We start from the raw sequence: 24268 nt of genomic DNA on the forward strand, positions 1-24268 counted from the left end.
TACCATGTGGTGTCCGCTTCTTAATTCAGTCCCCATTTGTTGGATCGAACACATAGGTTCTGCCTGTGGCTACTTGCTTGGTTCATCTGGGCATGATCAAGGTATGTACCTTGCAACCTGGCGGTCCATGTAACTGAAAAATAACTGGCCATTTTATTACACAAAGTTGAACCAGACTGGGCTACTTCTGTGGCTACAACGTTTACCAGTTTATTATAAAAGATACAATTCAGAAACAGCCAAATGGAAGAGATGCATAAAAGAAAGGAGGATGTGGGGGTGGAAGTGGTTGCATCCAGCCTCCATGCCTTCTCTAGGTGCCATTGGTTGACTGGGAGAATGAATTCCCTGGTGCTTCCAGCCTGCAGGACGAACTCTGGCAACCAGTAAGTCCCCAGTCAAAGGGGTGCAGGGGCTGGTAGACAGAAATTGAGCAGATGGTAGTTGGCACGGATGAGATAAAGCCTCAGGGGACACAGCAGCTACACATGGCAATCCAAAAACTCTAATCTCCAAAAGAAAGAGAGAGTAGGTTAATGGAACACACCAAGCCCACCCTCCAAAGGCATTCCACACCAGGTCACTTACAAAGCTCCAGAGATGAACCAGAAACACAAGCTCTACACCAGGGGACCTTGGAGGCATCCGAAGAAGGACAGACTGGATCCAGGCCCATGGGGATGAAGAATTTGACAGAGGCCAGGCACAGCGGCTCACGCCTGTAATCCCAGCACTTTGGGAGGCCAAGGCCATCAGATCGCCTGAGCTCAGGAGTTCAAAACCAGCCTGGGCAACATAGCAAAACCTTGTCTCTACAAAAAGTGTGAAAATTAGCAGGGCTTGATGCGTGCCTGTGGTCCCAACTACTCAGGAGGCTGAGGTGGGTTGGCTGCAGTGAGCTGTGATCATGCCACTGCATTCCAGCCTGGGTGACAGAGACCCTGTCTCACAAAGCAAAACAAAAATAAAGAATCTGATAGAGAACAGTCCCAGAGATTTTGTGAAGGTCCAAGGATGGAGAGAAGGAACCCTGGCTTAAAAGTGGCGAAGTTCCGGCCGGGCGCGGTGGCTCAAGCCTGTAATCCCAGCACTTTGGGAGGCCGAGACGGGCGGATCACGAGGTCAGGAGATCGAGACCATCCTGGCTAATACGGTGAAACCCTGTCTCTACTTAAAAATACAAAAAACTAGCTGGGCGACGAGGCGGGCGCCTGTAGTCCCAGCTACTCGGGAGGCTGAGGCAGGAGAATGGCGTCAACCCGGGAGGCGGAGCTTGCAGTGAGCTGAGATCCGGCCACTGCACTCCAGCCTGGGTGGCAGAGCAAGACTCCGTCTCAAAAAAAAAAAAAAAAAAAAAAAAAAAGTGGTGAAGTTCCACTATGCCACATGGGCAATTGGGGATGCAGAGGCTGAGGAGAGAAGCTCCCCTTCATCTCTGGAGCAGGAGGCTGCAGACTTTTTGCAGATCCAGAATTTGGCAGCACTGCATTTGTCGTCATTCCAGCCATTGCCGTTAAATTCCACACAGTCTTCCTCCCCGATATTGTTGGGCTCTCCTCTGTTCCAATATTGCTTGAAGCTGCAAAACCCATACAGAATGTGAGCCTCTGCCCCCACCTGCTACATGAGCTGTGTTTCTACCTTCCAAAATCTTGATGCTTTTTCTTTTGAGACAGGGTCTTGCTCTGTCTCCCAGGCTGGGGTGCAGTGGTGCAATCTCGTGTCACTGCAACCTCCGCCTCCCGGGTTCAAGCGATTCTCTCACCTCAGCCTCCTGAGTAGCTGGGATTACAAGCGTGTACCACCAGACCTGGCTAATTTTTGTACTTTTGGTATTTTTTGTTGTTTGTTTTGTTTTTGACACGGAGTCTCACTCAGTCGCCCAGGCTGGAGTGCAGTGGCGTGATCTCGGCTCACTGCAAGCTCCACCTCCTGGGTTCACACCCTTCTCCTGCCTCAGCCTCCCGAGTAGCTGGGGCTACCCGGCTAATTTTTTGTATTTTCAGTAGAGACAGGGTTTCAACGTGTTAGCCAGGATGGTCTTGATCTTCTGACCTCGTGATCTGCCTGTCTCGGCCACCCAAAGTGCTGGGATTATAGGCATGAACCACCGCACCCGGCCATTTTTGTACTTTTGGTAGAGACAGGGTTTCACCATGTTGGCCAGGCTGGTCTCGAACTCCTGACCTCAGGTGATCCGCCTGCCTCGGCCTCCCGAAGTGCTAGGATTACAGGTGTGAGCCACCATGCCTGGCCTCTTGATTCTTTAATATCTTCCCTGCATGTGTATGCGGGACACACATTGCTCTGCACACCCCATAGTGTTTGAGTGACGTTGCCTTGAGTTCCGGCCTCTCTTGCTGCACCCCATCCTTGAAAGAACTTCACCTATTGAGGTTGTGATTTTCAAATACAAACCAACCAGTCTGGAGTTCACACCCTCAACCACCTGCCTTACTGGGCTCTTGCATTCATACCCACTATCTTCTTTTTTTTTTTTTTTTTTTTTTTGAGACAGAGTCTCACTCTGTCACCCAGGCTGGAGTAGTGCAGTGGCATGATCTCAGTTCATTGCAACCTCCACCTCCTATGTTCAAGTGATTCTCCTGCCTCAGCCTCCCAAATAGCTGGGACCACAGGCGCATGCCACCACATCCGGCTACTTTTTGTATTTTTAGTAGAAACGGGGTTTCACCATGTTGGCCAGGCTGGTCTCGAACTCCTGGCCTCAGGTGACCTGCCTGAGCCAAGTGTCAGACAGCTAGGGACAGAACCTACCCCTGCAGAGCCTGCCGATATAGGATTCATACCTGCCAATCCTAAGCCTCCTTGCCTGGCCCTGTCTGTTCCTTCCCACGGAATCTATAATAAAGGCTCTGGCTGACAGTTGCCCCCTCTCTGTCTCATGACCCATCTGGTGCTTCATCAGTTGTGATGTGTCCTCTCTCTAGGGATCTGTCAATATGACAAGCTACTCACAATGGCAGGTGTCTCCTGAGCTGGTGGCCTTACTAGACCTCAGACTTCCTATTAATACACTATATTTTAACACACCCACCCATGGGGTAAGCTCGTCCTGCAGCTCTGCTGGTGGAATTCTAGGCACCTGCCATGCTGTCTGCAGGTGAGTATGAAGACCACCTTCCTCAACTCAGTAAAAACCCCCAGATTCTTGGATCTAGGGTGTCAGGGAGTTGGGGAGGATCCCCAGGGAAAGTTCAAGTCAGAGTTGCAGAGCCCCAGCCCCAGTAGATAGGGTGCCCCTTCTGAGATCTACCTGGTTGACAGCGGTGAGTCGTCCACCCATTGCCACGTGCCTTCCTGATTTAGGTCTGAAAGTCCCATCCAGGTGAAGCGGTTACTTCTGGAAGACTGCAGCTGTAGGAAGTTCTGGAGGGTAGAGGAGGAGTCAGGAGGGAGCTCTGCTTCCCATTTTCCAGGTTCTGTCTCCCCATCTCTTGGCAGGAAGTTCTGCTTGTAGGCTAACCTTCAGCCTTCCAGTACACTGGGTCCTGAGCCCCACCGTGTCTGAGTCTCTCTCACATGTGTGTCCCACGGCACATGTGTCCTGACGTGCACACATCCATGCGCAGCTGGTCTCTCCTCACACACTCTTGCTAACACTGCGTGTTTATCCATTTTATACATTCTGTGCATGTCTGCACACATTTACTCATAACTGGGCTTAATGTATTGGAGTCAGATCCAACCATTTCCTAATTGCTGATCATGTGCATCTCCTTTCAGCTCTGCACTGAGTGACATCACATTGACAGCTTGAAATCAGCCACCTGGCCGGGCGCGGTGGCTCACGCCTGTAATCCCAGCACTTTGGGAGGCTGAGGTGGGCGGATCACAAGGTCAGGAGATTGAGACCATCCTGGCTAACACGGTGAAACCCCATCTCTACTAAAAATACAAAAAATTAGCCGGTCGTGGTGGCGGGCGCCTGTAGTCCCAGCTACTTGGAGGCTGAGGCGGGAGAATGGTGTGAACCCGGGAGGCGGAGCTTGCAGTGAGCCGAGATCGCGCCACTGCACTCCAGCCTGGGTGACAAAGCGAGATTCCGTCTCCAAAAAAAAAAAAAAAGAAAGAAATCAGCCACCATGGGAATATTTACACCAGAGAAATTGGCAGACATGACACATCAGGACTTCCTCCCCCAGAGAGCCAGTTGTTAACCACTTGTGGCATGCCTCTGGGGGTTACTTATAGTTTATATTTTCCCCAGAGCTTTCACACATGTACAGATTTGGTTTGTATCTGCTCTAAGAGTACCTGGGACTCCCTCATTCATATCCTTCTCTTCCCATCTTTTTAAGTGGAGCAAAGCCTCTCTTCTGCAAAATCCTCTCTGAGCACCTCCTCCCTGGTTGGCCAGAAGCCATGCCCCAGGCCAGGACGGGGACCCCCACCAGGTGTACCTGCTCCTCAGCACTTTTGATGATGACGAGCTGGGCCCCCACTTCCTGGCAGGCAGTGATGGAGTCGTGCCAGTTCCGCTGGGAGTTCGACATGAAATAACAGTTTCCTTGGAAGAATGTCCATTCCCAGGGACAGGGGCGGCACAGGCGTTCTGTTGGGGGAGGCTGGTCAGGGCTGGGCTCAGATGAGGTTTCCCATATTCCTGTATCTGCCCAGCCTTCAAGGTCTTGAGAGTCGGAGCACTTCCTTGACTGTCCACGCTGGGTGGACCATTCCCCTCCCCACTTCCCGAGACCCTCCCCCATCCCCATGAGAACCTGGGAGTCCTGGCCCCATCTCCCCCAGACTAGGAGAAGTCGGAGCTTTAGAGCACAGAATAGAAGGCAAGAGACTAGCTTGATTGAGTGCCTACTGTGTACCTGGCCCACTGAACACCAAGTGCAAGCATCGCTGTTAATCTGTGTTCTTATCTCACAGAGGAAGAAACTGAGGCTCAGAGAGGGTTAGTGACTCAAGCAAAGTCACACACAGTGGAAACCCTCCCAGGCCCAAGGACCCCTGGCATCTGGCCACTCACCCACAGCAGCCTTCAGCTGGGACAGGTCCTGGGAGATCTCATCCTGCTTGGACTGCTCCAGCCTCTGGGAGCTGGGGTTCTTGGAGACTGGGACAAGGAAAGAAATTGTAATGATTAAACACCTGCTGTGTGCCACACCCTACATTGTCCCCCTAAGGACGTCATTTCTGAGCTCAAAAATCTTGTTTAGGCCGGGTGTGGTGGCTCAAGCCTGTAATCTCAGCACATTGGGAGGCCGAGGCGGGCGGATCACGAGGTCAGAAGATCAAGACCATCCTGGCTAACACGGTGAAACCTCGTCTCTACTAAAAAAAATACAAAAATCTAGCCGGGTGAGGTGGCGGGCGCCTATAGTCCCAACTACTCTGGAGGCTGAGGCAGGAGAATGGCGTAAACCCGGGAGGCGGAGCTTGCAGTGAGCTGAGATCTGGCCACTGCACTCCAGCCTGGGCAACAGAGCGAGACTCCATCTCAAAAAAAAAAAAAAATCTTGTTTAAATCCTTTTTTGGATAAGGAAAACTGACACCCAGAGAAGGCAGCAGGGAAGGGACAGGCTCTCCTGTCCCCCTCCCCTCCCTTGCCCTGGAGATGAGAGTGGTCATGGGGAAAGGCCTCTGGAAACCCAAAGGGACAGAAGGCCAGCTTTTAGCCCTTCCTTCGTCTTGGAACTGGCCACCCCCAGCTGCGTCTACAGCAGAAGAACCAGGCCTGGGAGGCCAGGACTCTCAGAGCCTGCTGCTGACCTTGGACAAGGATGGCCACCAGCAGCCCGGTGAAGAGTGTGAAGAAGAGGAGCGGCAGCACCAGGGGTGTGCGGCCCAGACACCCTGCAGGAGAAAAGATTGCTTGGTTCCAGCATGCCAGTGCCCAAGCCTCAGCCTGGCCCAGGGAAAGCCTGGCCACAGCCCCACCGCCCCAAATGGCAGGAATGAAGGCCCCAGCCCCAACTCGCCACGTGGCAGGAGTCAAGTCCCCAGCCTCCACCTACCCAGGACCCAGGAGTGCAGGAACCCAGCCCTTACTTCCCAGGTCCCAGGAGTGAAGGCCCCAGCCCCCACCTCCCCAGCCCCCAGGAATCCAGGCCCCAGCCTCCACCTCCTAAGGTATCAGTAGTCCAGGCCCCAGTCCCCACCTCCTTAGGATGCAGGAGTCCAGGACCCTGCTCCCACCTCTCCAGGATCCAGGAGTCCAGACCCCAGCCTCCACCTCCCTAGGACCCAGGAGTCCAGGAACCAAGCTCTCACCTCCCAGGTTCCAGGAGTGAAGCCCCCAGCCCTTACCTCCCCAGGACCCAGGAACCCAGATCCCAGCCCCCACCTCCTCACATCCCATGAGTCCAGACCCCAGCCTCTACCTCCCTAGGACCCAGGAGTCCAAGCCCCCAGGCCCCACCTCCCCAGGACCCAGGCCCATAACCCCCACCTCCCCAGGACCCCAAAACCCAGGCCCCAGCCTCCACCTCCTCAAATCTCAGTAGTCCAGGCCCCAGCTCCTGCCTCCGTAGGACCCAGGAGTCCAGGCTCCAGCCCCCACCACCCCAGGTCCCAGGAATCCAGGTCTCAGCCCCCACCTCCCCAAGACCCAGCCTCTACCTCCTCATGTCCTAGGAGTCCAGGCCTCAGCCACCAGCTCCCCAGGACCCAGGAACTCAGGACCCAGCCTCCACCTCCCCAGGTTCCAGGAGTCCAGGCTCCAGCCACCTGCTCACCAGGACCCAGGAGTCTGGGAGGCTCTGTTCTCTCCTCCCTTCCAACTAACCCTTCTCTACCTGCTAAGCTCTTGTAGCCTCGAGTCTGCCGGAATCCAAAGTCTCTTGGAAAAAAATTCATACCGCTAGTTATCAGCTCTTCCTCTTCTAAATGGATAAATACGAACTCAGAGCCTGGGCAGGCTGAGGCCAGGGCTAGCCATCCCCTTCCCCACCCCAGGATCCCAAAGCACCTCAGGATCCTAGAGCACCCCAGGATCCCAAAGCCCCAGCTCAGCCTCACCCAGGAGGCCCAGCGGCTGTGCCCTCGGTTCCTTGGAGTCACTCATGTTACCCCCACCGTCCTACAATTTCCAGAACTTCTGGGGACCACAATGCTTATTTCCCACCCCGCGATTCTCACTCCCTAAATCTCTTCTTACTGAGGAAGAAAAACAGGAAACTGGGTAGGGATATAACACCCAAAAGGCCTGTGGGAGGGGTCAGAGCATGAGATGGCCCTGACTTTGCAGGAATTTCAAGGAGCTGGTGGGGAATGGTCTGAGGTTGACAGGGAGAAGGATTCGTCCACTCCTTCCATAGCTGAGCTGTGTGTTGCTTTTAATGAAATCCAGTAAGTTCTAATGAAAAGTGACTTCGTTATACCCCTCCACCTAGGGCAGGGATGGGCAGGCAGTACCCCTAGTTCCTGGAACCATCATCCTCCCTGACCACAGGCTTTGTTGCTGTGGTCTGCGGATGCCCTCATTTATGAGAATTTTTGCTGACTTTGGGAGTTGAGGCTGAATCAGAATTCCTTGTTTTTTTTTTTTTTTTTTTTTTTTTTTTTTGAGACGGGGCTGGAGTGCAGTGGCCAGATCTCAGCTCACTGCAAGCTCCGCCTCAGCCTCCGGAGCAGCTGGGACTACAGGCGCCCGCCATCTCGCCCGGCTAGATTTTTGTATTTTTAGTAGAGACGGGGTTTCACCATGTTAGCCAGGATGGTCTCGATCTCCTGACCTCGTGATCCGCCCATCTCGGCCTCCCAAAGTGCTGGGATTACAGGCTTGAGCCACCGCGCCCGGCCGAGAATTCCTTGTTTATTTAATGCCTATGATAGTCAAGCACTTTTCTAGTAAGTTTATAAACTCATTCACTTGAATCTTCCTACCCTATGATTTCCGTTTTGCAGATGGTAGATCGTATGATTTCCGTTTTGCAGATGGGGGATACTAAAGCACAGTGAGGTTATATAACTGGCCCAAGGTCACACAGCTAGCAAATGGGACATCTGGGATTTGAACCCAGACAGTCTGCCTCAATGACGGTCAAAGACAGTTCACCAAAAGACAGTCAAATGGCATCAAGGAGGAAATAAAATATTCATAATGGCTTTGAATTGTTCCCAAATTCCTAAACTTGGTTCTTTCCAAATTGGAACAACCTGTGTGGTCACCAGCATATATATATATGTCATATGTATCTGATATATATATGTATAGCTCAGAAGTCCTAGCCAAAGCAATCAGGCAAGAGAAATAAATAAAAGGTATCCACACTGGAAAAGAAGTCAAACTACCTTTCTTCACTGATGACATGATTTTATACATGAGAAACCCTGAAGATTCCACCAAAAGGCTCCTGGAACTGATAAATGGCTTCAGTAAAGTTTCAGGATACAATATCCATGTACAAAAATCAATAGCATTTCTATACAGCAGTAACATTCAAGCTGACAGCCAAATCAAGAAAGCAATTTCAGTCAGGTGCGGTGACTCGTGCCTGTAATCTCAGCACTTTGGGAGGCCAAGGCGGGCAGATCACTTGAGGTTAGGAGTTTGAGACCAACCTGGCCAACAGGGTGAAACGATGTCTCTACTAAAAACACAAAAATTAGCCCAGCGTGGTGGTGCATGCCTGTAATCCCAGCTGCTCAGGAGGCTGAGGCAGGAGACTCACTTGAACTAGGGAGGCGGAAGTTGCAGTGAGCTGAGATCACACCACTGCACTCCAGCCTGGGTGACAGAGCGAGACTCCATCTCAAGAGGAAAAAAAGGATACAATTCCATTTACAGTAGCCACACACACAAAGATTATCTAGGAATGCATCTAACCACCAAGATGAAAGATCTCTACAGGGAGAATTACTAAACAGTGCTGAAAGAAACCACAGATGGCACAAACAAATGAAGAAACATTCCATGCTTGATACGGTTTGGCTCTGTGTCTCCACTCAAATCTCACCTTGAATTGAAAGCATTTATGCAGCCAACAAATATGAAAAAAGCTCATCATCACTGGTCATTAGAGAAATGCAAATCAAAACCACAATGAGATACCATCTCATGCCTGTTAGAATGGCAATCGTTAAAAAGTCAGGAAACAACAGATGCTGGAGAGGATGTGGAGAAATAGGAACACTTTTACACTGTTGGTGGGAGTGTAAATTAGTTCAATCATTGTGGAAGACAGTGTGGCGATTCCTCAAGGATCTAGAACCAGAAATACCATTTGACCCAGCAATCCCATTACTGGGTATATACCAAAGGATTATAAATCATTCTACTATAAAGACACATGCACACTTATGTTTATAGCAGCACTGTTCAAAATAGCAAAGATGTGGAACCAACCCAAATGTCCATCAATGATAGATCGGATAATGAAAATGTGGCACATATACACCGTGGAATACTACGCAACCGTAAAAAAAGGATGAGTTCATATCCTTTGCAGGGACATGGATGAAGCTGGAAACCATCATTCTCAGCAAACTAACACAGGAACAGAAAACCAAACATCACATGTTCTCATTCATAAGTGGGAGCTGAACAATGACAACACATGGACACAGGGAAGGGAACATCACACACCAGTGCCTGTTGGGGTTTGGGGGACAAGGAGAGGGGGAGTATTAAGATAAACACCTAATGCATGTGGGGCTTAAAACCTAGATAATGGGTTGATGGGCGCAGCAAAACACCATGGCACATGTATACCTATGTAACAAACCTGCACATTCTGCACATGCATCCCAGAACTTAAAGTAAAATAAAAATAAATTTAAAATAAGAAAGCAAAGGCCAGCCTTGGTGGCTCAGGCCTGTAATCCCAGCACTTTGCGAGGCTGAGGCGGGAGGACTGTTTGAGCCCAAGAGTTCCAGACCAGTCTGGGCAATACAGGGAGATCCCATCTCTACAAAGAATTTTTTAAATTACCTGAGCATGGTGGTGCATGCCTGAAGTCCCAGGGGGTTGAGGTGGGAGGATCACTTGGGCTCAGGAGGTTGAGGCTGCAAGAAGCCTCGATTGTGTCCACTGCATTCCAGCCTGGGTAACAGAGGGAAAGAAAACCCTGACCAAAAAAAAAAAAAAAAGAATTGAAAACAAGGACTCAAAAAGATAGTTGTACACTCATGTTCACAGCAACGTGATTCACAAGACCCCAAAGGTGGATGCAATCTGAGTGTCCATTGACAGAGGAAGGAATAAACAAGATGTGATATAACCATCCAGTGAAATATTACTTATCCTTTAAAAAGGAAGGACAGTGGCCAGATGCAATGGCTCACGTCTGTAATCCCAGCACTTTGGGAGGCCAAGCCAGGCAGATCACGAGGTCAAGAGTTCAAGACCAGCCTGGTCAATATGGTGAAACCTCATCTCTACTAAAAAAGAAAAAAATACAAAAATTCATCAGGCGTGGTGGTGCATGCCTGTAGTCCCAGCTACTCGGGAGGCAGAGGCAGGAGAATGGCATGAACCCGGGAGGCAGACGCTGCAGTGAGCCGAGATCGCGCCACTGCACTCCAGCCTGAGCGACAGAGTGAGACTTCGTCTCAAAAAAAAAAAAAGAAAGGACATAGGACATTTTGACACATGCTACAACATGATGAACCTTGAGGACAATATGCTAAGTGAAATAAGCCAGTCATGATAAGACAAAGGCTATATGAATCCATTCATACAGGTTCCGTAGAGTCGTCAGATTTATATAGACAGAAAGTAGAATGGTGGGTGCCAGGGGCTGGGGAATGGGGAACAGGGAGTCAGTGTTTCCTGGGAACAGAGTTTCACTTGGGAAGATGAAAAAGTTTGTGAGATGGATGGTGGTGATGGTTGCACAACAACATGAATCTACTTTGTAAAAGAAAATAAAATTTCATAGGCTGGGCACGGTGGCTCACGCCTGTAATCCTAGCACTTTGGGAGGCCAAGGCGGGTGGATCACCTGAAGTCAGGAGTTCGAGACCAGCCTGGCAAACGTGGTGAAACCTTGTCTCTACGAAAAATACAAAAAAATTTCCGAGCGTGGTGGCGGGTGCCTGTAATCCCAGCTACTCAAGAAGCTGAGGCAGGAGAACTGCTTGAACCTGGGAGGCAGAGGCTGCAGGCAGCTGAGATCGCACCACTGCCCACCAGCCTGGGCAACAGAGTGAGACACTGTCTCAAAAAATAAAAATAAAAAATAAAAATCCTCTGGGCTCCACCTACTCCACAGATAGATTTTCAAAATTCTATTGAAGGATTTCCAAACAGATTTTAAAACAAACTTGACAAGCTCATTATTTGGAATATAATAAAGAGGTTATATTCTTTACTTGGGAATAAATAGCAAAGGTACAAGTGGGGACAGTAACCTCTTGAGATGGGAAGATGGGGACGGAATGAGCTTTAGTTTTCACTGTAGAGATTGATACGTTTTGGTTCTGTGTGCACACGTGACTTATTCCACAAATAAATGAAAACCTTTAAAGCCAGAGTAGTTTCAAAAATCATCCAAAAATTGCATAAGAATACCTGAGAACATTTTGATAGAGAAGAGCCATGACCAGGCAGGACATAGTGGCTCATGCCGTAAACTCAGCACTTTGGGAGGCTGAGGCAGGAGGATGAGTTGAGCCTGGGAGTTCAAGAACAGCATGGGCAACACAGTGAGACCCCATCTCTACAAAAAATTTTTAAAAAGTAGCTAGATATGATGATGTACAAGTGTGGTCCCAGCTACTCAGAAGGCTGAGGTGGGAGGATCACTGGAGCCCATGAGGTCAAGGCTACAGTAGGTCATGATTGCACCTCAGCACTTCGGCCTGGGTGACAGAGCAAGACCTTGTCTCACACACGAAAAGAGCCATGCCTGGTAGTTATCAAAATATATTATAAGCTTGGCTTGAGTTTCCTCCAGTGCAGAGCTTGAGACAAGGATTTTGATATAAGTAGCTTATCTGGGAGGAGATTCCAAGAAGCACCAGCAGGGGATGGGGAGAATGAAGAGGAGCAGGTAGGGAAAGGAAAGAACCCAATGCAAAGGCACCAATGAGCTGAAAAGGGCAACTGGGCCCAATTCCCCTGGGAGCCTCTGGGAGCCGACACAGAACAAGCCTCACAGTTCCTCTGCCTGTTGAAGGTCAACTCTAAGTAAGATGGAATTTAGCTTACAAGCTGTTTATGAAGGAGCATCTTTGGGATCAACATCAGTAGAAGGGAAGTGATGTTTGTGGGGTCTTATTTACACCAAAAAAATTCTCTAATTCTAACACTAGCTTCCTGGAGTTAGCACCACATTCCACAAGTTAAAGGACTAGATCCCAAAAGACTGACCCCGCTTCAGATGCCAGGTGCAAAGACAGTGCCTTTACACTGTCTACCCACACTTATGCCAGGCTGGCAAAAAACTGGGGCTTCCGATAAGCCTATCTTAAGTTCAGTAATTTCCTAGAATTATTTAGAGAACTCAGGAAAACATTTTGCTTATGCTGTTGCTGAACTAAATTGGGTCAGTTCCCTGGCTCACAGTGGAAAATCAAACACTGAAGCACTGGGGTTTTGTAGAGAGAAAAATTTATTCCAAGGCAGCCAAGCAAGGCGACACCAGTCTGGTCCAAATCTGTCTCTCCAAGCTGGGGGCTGGGGCAGATTTTATACACAGAGGGTAGTGAGGCATGATGTGATTGGATCTTGTAATGAGGGGATTCAGGAGGCTTGATCTGATTGGATCATGCCCTGGAGTGATGCCAGGGCTCAATTTGATTGGATCACAGATCATGCCACGTGGTGTCCACTTCTTAACTCAGTCCCTGTTCCTCCATCTGAGCACTTAGGTTCCGCCTGGATCTGTACACTTGGTTCATCTGGGCATGCCCAGGGTACGTAACTTGCAACCTGGGGGTCCACGGCAACTGAAAAACAACTCGCCATTTTATTACACAAAGTTGAACCAGATTGGGCTGGATCTGCGGTTACAATGTTTACCAGTTTATTATAAAGGATACAACTAGAGGGGTGGGGCGGTGCTGGCAAGATGGCTGCGCCGGAGAAGATGACATTTCCAGAGAAACCAAGCCACAGAAAGTACAGGCCCGCCCTGAAGAAGGAGAAACGAAAGAAACGCCGGCAGGAACTTGCTCCACTGAGGGACTCAGGACTCTCACTGAAGGAGGAGGACACTTTTATTGAAAACCAACAACTAGAAAAGCTATGGGGAAGACAGAGGCAAAGATTACATAAGGAGCAATTGCTGAGCAGAAGGCACAGGAAGAATTCAGAATAAAGAAGGAAGAGGAAGAGGCGGCTAGAAAACGGCAAGAACAAGAGCGAAAGTTAAAGGAACAATGGGAAGAACAGCAGAGGAAAGAGAAGAAGAGGAACAGAAACGACAGGAGAAGAAAGAAAAACAGGAAGCTGTCCAGAAGATGCTGGATCAGGCTGAAAATGAGTTGGAAGATGGCGCCACATGGCAAAACCCGGAACTCCGCCTTGGATTTCAGAGTCATGGAGAAGGATCGAGCTAATTGTCCCTTCTACAGTAAAACAGGACCTTGCAGATTTGGAGATAGATGTTCACGTAAACATAATTTCCCAACATCCAGTCCTACCCTTCTTATTAAGAACATGTTTACAGCGTTTGGAATGGAGCAATGCAGGAGTGATGACTATGACCCCGACGCAAGCCTGGAGTACAGCAAGGAAGAAACCTACCAACAGTTCCTTGATTTCTATGAGAATGCGCTGCCCGAGTTCAAGAACGTGGGGAGAGGCCGGGCGCGGTGACTCAGGCCTGTAATCCCAACACTTTGGGAGGCTGAGGCGGGCAGATCACGAGGTCAAGAGATAGAGACCATCCTGGCCAACATGTTGAAACCCCGTCTCTACCAAAAGTACAAAAATTAGCTGGGTGTGCACACCGCGCCCAGGAGAGGTACAGTTCACCAAGTAGAGGAAGAAATAGTGACCACAGCAGGGGCCGGTGCAGCCGGAGCCAGAACTGCAGGAGCCTTCACAGCTGGAGCCAAAGTTCTCTAGGTCCTGAAGTCATGGCAGGAGGAGATCAGGTAGCAGAGACAGAACTATTCAGAGTCCCAAATCCAAATAAACCTGTTTTATTCTTACAAAAAAATAATAGTCCAGGTGCGGTGGCGCACACCTGTAATCCCAGCACTTTGAGAGGCCGAGGCAGGCAGATCTCCTGAGGTTGGGAGTTGGAGACCAGCCTGACCAACACGGAGAAACCCCATCTCTACTAAAAATACAAAAAATTAGCCAGACCTGGTGGCACATAACTGTAATCGCAGCTACTCAGGAGGCTGAGGCAGGAGAATCACTCGAACCCGGGAGGCGGAGGTTGCAGTGAGCCAAGATTGCGCCATGGCACTCCAGCCTGAGCAACAAGAGCGAAACTCCACCTCAAAAAATAATAATAATAATAATAACATAAAGAATACAACTTAGAAACAGCCAAATAGAAGTCATGTATAAGACAAAGGAAGATGTGGGAGGTGGGAGCGGTTGTGTGGAGACTCCATGCCCTCTCTGGGTGCCATTGGTAGACTGGGGGAATTAATTCCCTGGTACTCCAGCCTGCAAAATGAGCTCTTGCAACCAGTAAGTCCCCAGTCAAAGGGGAGCAGGAGATGGTAGGTGGAAGTTGAACAGATTGTAGGTTTGCATATATGAGATAACGCCCCAGGGGACATAGAAGCTACACATGGCAACCCAAATATTCTGATCTCCAAAAGGAAGAGAGAGTGGATTCTTGGCACACAAGTCCACCCCCTCAAAGGCATCCCACACCAGCTCACTCATAAAGCTCCAAAGATGGGCCAGAAAAGCAAGCTCTATACCAGGGGAACTTGGAGGCATGACAAGGACAGAATGTGGACCCAGCCTTCTAAAGGAGAAAGAATCTGACAGAGAATAGTCCCAGAGATTGTGTGAAGGTCGCAGGATGGAGAGAAGGAACTGTAGCTTAAAAGTGGGTGAAGTTCTGCTACTCAGGAGGGGGGTTTGGGGTGGTAGGGGCTGGGGAGAGCAACCGTTCTTCATCCCCGGAGCAGGAGGCCGCGGACTTTTTGCAGATCCAGAATTTGGCAAGATTACATTTGTCATCGTTCCAGCCACTGCCACTAAATTCCGCACAGTCTTCCTCCCCAATATTGTTGGGCTCTCCTTTGTTCCAATACTGCTTGAAGCTGCAAAGCCCATGCAGAATGTGAGACTCTGTCCCCAATTCCCCCCGCCCCGGCTACATGAGCTGTGTTTCTACCTTCTGTCATCTTGGTGCTTTAACATCTGCGCTACGTGTTTATGCTGGACATGAACCCCTCTGCATACCTGATGACTGACTCACGGTGCCTTGGATTCCTGCCTCTCTTCTCACAACCTGTCCTTGGGTGGACTCCACCTATTGAGGGTGTGATTTTCAAATACAAACCAACCAATCTGGAGTCCACACCCCCAGCCACCTGCCTTACTGGGCTCTTGTACTCCAAGCCACTATCCTGTGCTGATCAACCCGAGGCCAGATGTTAGACAGCTAGGGGCAGCCCCTGTGCCCCAGGGCCCACAAATGCTTCATACTTCCCAATCCTCAGCCTGTTCGCCTGGCCTTGACCTTTGCTTTCCATACAAACCACAACAAAGGCTCTGGCCCACAGTCACGCCTCCCCACCACTCTGCCTCATAACAGACCCTGGTGCTTCCCCAGGTGGCTCCCAGCTGTGATGTGTGTATATGAGAAGCTACTCACAATGGTAGGTGTCTCCTGAGCTGGTGGCCTTACTAGACCTCAGATTTCCTATTAATACACTATATTTTAACACACCCACCCACGGGGTAAGCTCGTCCTGCAGCTCTGCTGGTGGAATTTTAGGCACCTGCTATGCTGTCTGGAGGTGGGTAAGAAGACCACCTTCCTCAACTCAGTAAAACTCCCAGATTCTTGGGTCTAGAGTGTCAGGGAATTGGGGAGGATCCCCAGGGAAAGTTCAAGTCAGAGTTGCAGAGCCCCAGCCCCAGTGGATGGGATGCCCCTTCTGAGATCTACCTGGGCAACAGAGGTGAGCCATCCACCCATTGCCATGTGCCTTCCTGATTTAGGTCTGAAAGTCCCATCCAGGTGAAGCGGTTACTTCTGGAAGACTGCAGCTGTAGGAAGTTCTGGAGGGTAGAGGAGGAGTCAGGAGGGAGCTCTGCTTCCCATTTTCCAGGTTCTGTCTCCCCATCTCTTGGCAGGAAGTTCTGCTTGTAGGCTAACCTTCAGCCTTCCGGTACACTGGGTCCTGAGTCCCCTCGTGTCTGAGTCCCTCTCACATGTGTATCCCACAGCCCATGTGCCCTGATGTGCACACATCCGTGCGCAGCTGGCCTCTCCTCACACACTCTTGCTAACACTGCGTGTTTATCCATTTTGTACATTCTGTGCATGTCTGCACACATTTACTCATAACTGGGCTTAATGTATTGGAGCCACATCCATTTCCTAATTGCTGTTCATGCACATCTCCTTTCAGCTCTGCACTGAGTGACATCACATTGACAGCTTGAAATCCGCCGCCCTGGAATATTTACACCAGGGAAATTGGCAAACACGACGCATCAGGACATTTTCCCCCACAGAGCTGGTTGTTAACCACTTGTGGCATGCCTCTGGGAGTTACTTATAGTTTTATTTTCCCCAGAGCTTTCACATATCTTCAGACTTGGCTTGTATCTGCTCTAAGGGTACCTGGGACTCCCTCATTCATAGCCTTCTCCTCCCATCTTTTTAAGTGGAGCAAAGCCTCTCTTCTGCAAAATCCTCTCTGAGCACCTCCTCCCTGGTTAGCCAGAAGCCATGCCCCAGGCCAGGACGGGGACCCCCACCAGGTGTACCTGCTCCTCAGCACTTTTGATGACGACGAGCTGGGCCCCCACTTCCTGGCAGGCGGTGATGGAGTCGTGCCAGTTCTGCTGGGAGTTCGACATGAAATAACAGTTTCCTTGGAAGAATGTCCATTCCCAGGGACAGGGGCGGCACAGGCGTTCTGTTGGGGGAGGCTGGTCAGGGCTGGGCTCAGATGAGGTTGCCCATATTCCTGTATCTGCCCAGCCTTCAAAGTCTTGAGAGTCGGAGCACTTCCTTGACTGTCCACGCTGGGTGGACCATTCCCCTCCCCACTTCCCGAGACCCTCCCCAATTCCCATGAGAACCCAGGAGTCCTGGCCCCATCTCCTCCAGACTAGGAGAAGTCGGGGCTTTAGAACTTAGAACAGAAGGCAGGATACTGGCTTAATTCAGTGCCTACTGTGTACCCGGCCCACTGTAAGCACCGAGTGCCATCATCACAGTTACCCTGTGTTCTCATTTCACAGATGAAGAAACTGTGGCTCAGACAGGGTCAGTGACAAGCAAACTCACACCACACAATGACCATCTCAGGCCCAAAGAGCCCTGGTTCCAGGAACTCACCCACTGCAGCCTTCAGCTGGATCAGCTCCTGGTAGATCTCCTGTTGCTTGGACCTGTCTGGCAACCCATCGACTGCAGCCTTTAGCTGGGTCAGCTTCTGGTAGATCTCCTCCTGCTTGGATTTCTCTGGGAGATCACCCACTGCAGCCTTCAGCCGGGATAGCTCCTGGTAGATCTCCTGCAGTTTGGATTTCTCTGGAAGCTCATCCACTGCAGCCTTCAGCCGGGTCAGCTCCTGGTAGATCTCCTGCTGCTTGGATTTCTCTGGGAGATCACCCACTGCAGCCTTCAGCCGGGTCAGCTCCTGGTAGATCTCCTGCAGCTTGGATTTCTCTGGAAGCTCACCCACTGCAGCCTTCAGCCGGGTCAGCTCCTGGTAGATCTCCTGCTGCTTGGATTTCTCTGGGAGATCACTGACTGCAGCTTTAAGCTGGGTCAGATTCTGGTAGATCGCGTCTTGTTTGGATTGACTTAGGGAGCTAGGGACTTTGGACACTGGGTCAAGAAAGAAAAGGAACTGCAATTATTAAACACCTACTGTGTGCCAAGCCCTGAACTGAGCCCCATAGGGATATCATTTGTGACAGCCAAGGTCTCCGTTAATCGCCTTTGAAGATGAGGAAAACTGACACCCGGAGAAGGCAGCACAGAAGGCCAAGGAGAGCCAGGTTCTTCCCCTCCTTCTCCTCCTCCTCCCTCTCCTCTCCTGCCCTACAGTGGGGAGGAGCTGTGGGAGAGGCCCCTACAAACCCCCAGGGACAACACCTTGACTCTTAACCCCACCTCCCTCCCAGACTGGGCTGCCCCAGGCTGTGTCCACAGCCAAAAGCCAGGCCTGGGGACCCCAGAGCCTCAGAACCTGCGCCTGACCTTGGACAAGGAGCCCAGCCAAGAGTGTGAAGGAGAGGAGTTGCAGCACCAGGGGGCCATGGCCAAGACACCCTGAGAGAGGATACATGCGTCAGCCTGTCAGTGTCCCCACCTGAGCCTGGCCCAGGGGGAGCCTGGCCTAAATCCCTCAGCACCCCAGGACTCAGGAACCCCAGCCCCAGCCCCCTCCATTCCAACACCTGGGAATCCAGGCCCTAGCTCGCACCTCCCCAGTACCCAGAAATCCCAGTCCCAGTCGCCTCCACTCCAACACCTGGGAATCCAGGCCCTAGCTCACACCTCCCCAGGACCCAGAAACCCCGTCCCCAGCCTACCCCTCCCCAGGTCCCAGGAACCAGGTACCTGGTTCCACCTCCCCAGGACCCAGGAATCCAGGCCCCAGCCTCTACATCCCCAGGTCCCTGGAACCCAGGCTCCCAGCCCCCACCTCCCCAGGACCCAGGAACCCAGGACCCAGCCTTCCCCTCCCCAGGTCCCAGTAACCCAGGTACCTGCTCCCACCTCCCCAACACCCAAGAATCTGGGTCCCAGCCCATACATCCCCAGGTCCCAGGAACCCAGGCCCAAGTCCCCACCTCCCCATGATCCAGGAGTCCAGGCCCAGGCCTCCACCTCTCCAGAACCCAGGAGTCTAGCCCCTGACCCTACCTCCCCAGGACCCAGGAACCCAGGCTTCAACTTCTATCTCCCCAGAACCCAGAAGTCTTGGCCCCAGCCTCCACCTTCCCAGGAACCAGGAATTCAGGCCCCAAACTCAACCTCCCCAGTTCCCAGGAGTCCAGGCCCCCAGCCCCACATCCCCAGGACCCAAGAGTCCAGGCCCCAGTGTCCAGCTCCTCAGGACCCAGGAGTCCAGGAGTCTCTCTTCTCTCCTCCCAAGCTGCTAACTCCTCTCTACCTGCTAAGCTCTTGTAGCCTCGAGTCTGTCGGAATCCAACGCCTCCCAGCTGTTCCTCCTCTGAATGGATAGACGTGAACTCAGAGCCTGGGCAGGCTGAGGCCAGGGCTGGCCATCCCTTCCCCCTTCCCAGAATCCCAGTGTCCCAACCCAGCCTCACCAAGGAGGTCCAGCTGCTGCAGTCTTGATTCCTTGGAGTCACTCATGTCACCCCACTCTCCCACAGTGTCCAGAACTCCTGGGGGCCGGAGCTTTTATTTCCCATCCTGTGATCTTTACTTCCTAAATCTAGACTCCTCCAGGAAGAGAAACAGGAAGTTGGGTAGGTATCTGTCACCCAAAAGGCTAGTGGAAAGGATCAGAGCATGAGATGGGCTGGATCTTTCAGGAGGGGGTGAATTTCAAGAATTTCAGGGAGGGGGTGGGTGATGGTTTGGGGTTGACAGGGAGAAGGACTGGTCCACTCATGGATGGCTGAGCAGTGGGATGCTTTTAATGAAATCTGATAAATTGTAAGAGAAAGCTACTGTGTTACAACCCCTCCACCTAGGGCAAGGGTGGGCAGGTAGCACCCCCAGTTCCTGGAAGCACTGTCCCTTGTGACCTCCTGGCTTTCCTGCCTTGAGCTGCTGCCGTCCTCATTTTCGGGAATTCTTGCTGACTTTGGGAGTTGGGGCAGAATCATAATTGCTTGTTTATTTAATGCCTAGGATAGTCAGGTACTTTTTCAACAGCTTTATAAACTCATTCATTTAATGTTCCTACCCTTCAGTAGATCATATGACCTCCATTATACAGATGGGGAAACTGAGGAGTCACTGCAAGGTTAGCTGACTGGCCCAAGGTCACACAGCTGGTAAATGGTGGTGTTGAGACTTGAACCCAGACAGTTTTACTCCACAGTGCATGCTGTTAACCAAAGAGTGAAACAGTACCAAAGAGGAAAGAAAAGATCCATAGCAGCTTTATTTAAAATGATCTGAAATTGGAATAAACCCTGTGCCCACCAGCAGGTGAATGATAAAAAATATGGCATATTTAGAGATTGGAATACTATACAGCAATGAAAAAGCTAAGTACTGATACATTTAATAACATAGATAAATCTCACAAAACAGGAAAAGGACCAAGACAGAGTGCGTACACACTGTAAGATTTGATTTTATGTGACTTTTGAGAACAGGCAGAACTAACCTTTGAAGGAGACTCAGAATGGGAATTATCAGGAAGGAAGCAGTGGAGATTGACAATGGAGTTTCTGTATGCTGGAAATGTTCTATATTTTGATCATAGAGATGTGCATTTACCACATATGTGTTAAAAACCTCAATTTAAATATGGAAATACCTATGTGTATCATAATCAAATAGTGGTTTTGACCTGATCTTTACTTTGTATTCTTAAAATGTTTTAATTTTAGAATAATTTTGGGTTTATAGCGAAGTTGCAAATGTAGGAAAGAGATTTCCCATATGTAAATTCCTCACCTTGGGATCCCCATTGTGAACCCAGTTTCTCCTAATGGTAACATTTCACATGATAATGAGGTAGGAAACTGGTATAACTTGTTTTCTGGCCACAACCCTGCAGACCTATACAGAATCTGGTCCAGATGAGATGATGTGAAAAAACCAGCAGGAACCAGCAGATGGCAACAAAAGCAATCCTTGGCTGCCTCATTGCTCGTGGGTATAAGATGCTCCCACCAGTGCCATCACTATTTACCAATGCCATGGCAATGACCCAGAAGTTACCACCTCTTTCCATGGAAACAACCTGGATGTTGCTGCCCTTTTCCTAGAAACTTCTAAAGAAACTGCCCCTCAATTTGCATTGACCCACCCCTTAACTGACATATAACTGAAAGTGAGTTGACATGAGTATAACTACAGTTGCCAAGAGCTTGCGTGTTGTTGACTCTGGGTGCACTGCCTATGAGTTAGCCCTGCTTCACAAGGAGCAGTACCATTACATAAAAAAATCTCTGTCTAAAGCCAGGTGCAGTGGCTCACGCCTGTAATCCTAGCACTTTGGGAGGCCGAGGTGGGCGGATCACAAGGTCAGGAGTTCGAGACCCTCCTGGCTACATGGTGAAACTCCATCTCTATTAAAAAATACAAAAAATTAGCCAGGTGTGGCACATGTCTGTAATCCCAGCTACTCAGGGGGCTGAGGCGGAAGAATTGCTTGAACCTGGGAGGCTGAGGTTGCAGTGAGCCGAGATTGCAACACTGCACTCCAACCTGGGCAACAGAGTGAGACTCCATCTCAAAAACAAACAAACAAACAAGAAAACGGTGGCTCACGCCTGTAATCCCAGCACTTTAGGAGGCCAAGGCGGGCACCTGAGGTCAGGAGGTCGAGACCAGCCTGACCAACATGGAGAAACCCTATCTCTACTAAAAATACAGAATTAGCCAGGCATGGTGGCTGATGCCTGTAATCCCAGCCACTCAGGAGGCTGAGGCAGGAGAATCACTTGAACCCGGGAGGCAGAGGTTGCGGTGAGCCAAGATTGTGCCATTGCACTCCAGCCTGGGCAACAAGAGTGAAACTCTGTCTCAAAAAAAAAAAAAAAAAATCTCTGTCTAACATCGCTGGTTCACCCTTGAATTCTTTCCAGAGTGAAGCCAAGAACCCTCCCAGGCTAAGCCCCAATTTTGGGGTTCACCTGTCCTGCAACATTTGGTGACCATGAAGGGACAAAGATGGTGAGCAACAAGCAATGACTGATGCAGCACTGCCGACGGTGATTGGTAGTGAGACAGCGAGATGGTAGGGATCACTGAAGAATTAGTAAGACAGCAGAGACAGTGGCAATTGGTGATTGGCAGAGAGGTGAATCAGCAAGGGGTGGCAACACAGCAAGACGACAACTGGTCAGGTGGCTAGAGGCGGCCATCGGTGATAGGTCAGTGGGACAGAGAGGTGGTAATCAGAGAGTGATGGAGTGGTGGCAAAGAAAGACAGAGAGGTGATATATGAGTCTGTTTTCACGCTGCTGATAAAGACGTACCTGAGACTGAGCAATTTGTAAGAAAAAGAGATGCCTTTTGGCCGTAACCGCCATCTTCCAGTAATTTGCCAAAATGATTAATGCAACGGGAAAGAGGAGAGGCACCCAATATATGTTCTCTAGGCCTTTTAGAAAACATGGAGTTGTTCCTTTGGCCACGTATATGCGAATCTATAAGAAAGGTGATATTGTAGACATCAAGGGAATGGGTACTGTTCAAAAGGGAATGGCCCGCAAGTGTTACCATGGCAAAACTGGAAGAGTCTACAATGTTACCCAGCATGCTGTTGGCATTGTTGTAAACAAACAAGTTAAGAGCAAGATTCATGCCAAGAGAATTAATGTGTGTATTGAGTGCGTTAAGCACGCTAAGAGCTGAGATAGCTTCCTGGAATGCGTGAAGGTAAATAATCAGAAAAAGAAAGAAGCCAAAGAGAAAGGTACCTGGGTTCAACTGAAGCACCAGCCTGCTCCACCCAGAGAAGCACACTTTGTGAGAACCAATGGGAAGGAGCCTGAGCTGCTGGAAACTCTTCCCTATGAATTCATGGCATCGTAGGTATTAAAAAACAAAAACAAAAACTTCTGGACTGTAAAAAAAAAAGAAAGAAAGAAAGAAAAAGAGGTTTAATGGACTTATAGTTCCACATGGCTAGGGAGGCCTCACGATCACAGTGGAAGGCAAAAGATAAGTCTTACATCACAGCAGACAAGCGCGAATGAGAGAGCCAAGCAAAAGGGGTTTCCCCCTATAAAACCATCAGGTCTCATGAGACTTATTCACTGCCACAAAAACAGTGTGGAGGAAACTGCCCCCATGATTCAATTGTCTCCCACTGGGTTCCTCCCACAACAATGAGGGAATTACGGGAGCTACAATTCAAGATGAGATTTGGGTAGGGACACACCCAAACCGTATCAGGTGGTGATCAACAGTCGGCAGGATGATGATTGGTGAGACGGAGAGGCAGCAGTAGACGAGAGACAGCAAGACAGCCATCAGCACTACGGTAATGAAAACTGCAGAGCTGTAACACTAACCAAAGACTCTTTGAAGAACCATCATCTTCCCTAGTAGGCAATGGAGCTGAGCAGATGAACATTCGGCTGTAGTGCCATGTAATGTGGCACCTGCCACTCTGACCAGCAGGCCAATAGGCTACTGGTCCCCTGTGACAGCTGAGCTGGGCCCAAGCTGGGAAACCTGAGGACCTGGCCTTGGTGGAGGAGACCTCCACCCAGGCCCTAAGTTGGAGAACAGTCAGTGCCATTTTGGCTCCTGGAGTCAGGTGAGTGTCCCCTCTGCCCCCACCTCTACAGTATTGTGTGAGTCAGGAAATAAGACTTTTGATTGGTCAATTCAAAATCCCCCATAGCACATCTGACCAACTACGTTCTTATCACCCCTTTTCTTGGTTCTTTCTCCTCTAATATTATTTTATTTTTCCATCAGCCATTTATTTTATTTTATTTCATTCTGAAATGTATGTTTGGTTCACAGTTTTAGTTTTTTTGTTTTTGTCTGTTTATCCCATGATATTTCTTATCATGATATTGTTTATCATGGATATTATATATTACTTATCATCAGCCAAGCTTGATGACTTGGCTGAGGTACTGTTTGTCATGTTTCTCCCTATACACACATTATGATCAAATAAAGTTTTTTGACAAACACATGGATGGCATCAGAAAATCTATTAATAAGAGCATACAAACCAGGCACGGTGGCTCACACCTGTAATCCCAGCACTTTGGGAGGCTGAGGTGAACGATCACCTGAGGTCAGGAGTTCGAGACCAGCCTGGCCAACATGGTGAAACCCCATCTCTACTAAAAACACAAAATTAGCCGGCATGGTGGCACATGCCTATAATCCCAGTTACTTGGGAGGCTGAGGCAGGAGAATCGCTTAAACCCGAAAGGCAGAGGTTGCAGTGAGCCAAGATTGTGCCATTGCACTCCAATTTGGGCTACAGAGTGAGACTTCATCTCAAATAATAATAATAATAAACCAAATAAACAATTTAGTAGAAAACCTACATAA

The 24268-nt window shown here is 49.8% G+C and overlaps 2 protein-coding genes and 1 pseudogene across 9 annotated transcripts; 1 reads left to right on the forward strand and 2 right to left on the reverse strand.

The window, feature by feature from the left end:
* Positions 1 to 200: 200 nt before the first annotated feature.
* Positions 201 to 7113, reverse strand: LOC104679474 (CD209 antigen-like protein 2). Of its 3 annotated transcripts, XM_010385059.2 has the most exons (7): positions 6995 to 7113; positions 6772 to 6858; positions 5747 to 5830; positions 5003 to 5089; positions 4425 to 4576; positions 3278 to 3390; positions 1376 to 1579 (listed from the first exon to the last, which is right to left on the reverse strand). In XM_010385059.2, the coding sequence occupies exons 1-7, from the start codon at positions 7038 to 7040 to the stop codon at positions 1378 to 1380; spliced, it is 771 nt and encodes a 256-aa protein (XP_010383361.1). In that variant the 5' UTR covers positions 7041 to 7113; the 3' UTR covers positions 1376 to 1377. The 3 variants fall into 3 exon arrangements, with proteins under 3 accessions (XP_030792926.1, XP_010383361.1, XP_030792928.1); XM_030937066.1 differs by lacking the exons at positions 1376 to 1579; positions 5747 to 5830 and adding an exon at positions 201 to 505; XM_030937068.1 differs by lacking the exon at positions 5747 to 5830.
* A 5401-nt stretch (positions 7114 to 12514) lies between these two features.
* On the reverse strand, positions 12515 to 19495 carry LOC104679472 (CD209 antigen). Of its 6 annotated transcripts, none has more exons than XM_030937071.1 (8): positions 19366 to 19495; positions 19206 to 19265; positions 18287 to 18358; positions 17417 to 17911; positions 16840 to 16991; positions 16013 to 16125; positions 15301 to 15370; positions 12515 to 12869 (listed from the first exon to the last, which is right to left on the reverse strand). In XM_030937071.1, exons 1-7 carry the CDS (start codon positions 19409 to 19411, stop codon positions 15343 to 15345), a joined length of 966 nt encoding a protein of 321 aa, XP_030792931.1. In that variant the 5' UTR covers positions 19412 to 19495; the 3' UTR covers positions 12515 to 12869; positions 15301 to 15342. The 6 variants fall into 6 exon arrangements, with proteins under 6 accessions (XP_030792931.1, XP_030792930.1, XP_010383356.2 ...); XM_010385057.2 differs by lacking the exon at positions 12515 to 12869 and adding an exon at positions 15040 to 15158; XM_030937070.1 differs by lacking the exon at positions 15301 to 15370.
* LOC104679473 lies at positions 12960 to 13774 on the forward strand (annotated as a pseudogene).
* Positions 19496 to 24268: the final 4773 nt, after the last annotated feature.

This window comes from Rhinopithecus roxellana, chromosome 8 (assembly GCF_007565055.1).
Source record: "Rhinopithecus roxellana isolate Shanxi Qingling chromosome 8, ASM756505v1, whole genome shotgun sequence".
In the NCBI taxonomy this organism is placed as follows: Eukaryota; Metazoa; Chordata; class Mammalia; order Primates; family Cercopithecidae; genus Rhinopithecus; species Rhinopithecus roxellana.

What these genes read in the sequence shown, in the direction of transcription:
- LOC104679474 (XM_030937066.1), bottom strand. Translation starts at nt 7,040, where the DNA reads ATGAGTGACTCCAAGGAACCGAGGGCACAGCCGCTGGGCCTCCTGG. An exon ending in TCAAAAGTGCTGAGGAGCAG is followed by an intron (nt 3,391 to 4,424) that starts GTACACCTGGTG and finishes TCTACCCTCCAG; the next exon opens with AACTTCCTACAGCTGCAGTC. An exon ending in GACTCACCGCTGTCAACCAG is followed by an intron (nt 506 to 3,277) that starts GTAGATCTCAGA and finishes TTTGGAGATTAG; the next exon opens with AGTTTTTGGATTGCCATGTG.
- LOC104679472 (XM_010385054.2), bottom strand. Translation starts at nt 19,411, where the DNA reads ATGAGTGACTCCAAGGAATCAAGACTGCAGCAGCTGGACCTCCTTG. An exon ending in AGGCTACAAGAGCTTAGCAG is followed by an intron (nt 18,359 to 19,205) that starts GTAGAGAGGAGT and finishes ATCCTCTCTCAG; the next exon opens with GGTGTCTTGGCCATGGCCCC. An exon ending in TCAAAAGTGCTGAGGAGCAG is followed by an intron (nt 16,126 to 16,839) that starts GTACACCTGGTG and finishes TCTACCCTCCAG; the next exon opens with AACTTCCTACAGCTGCAGTC.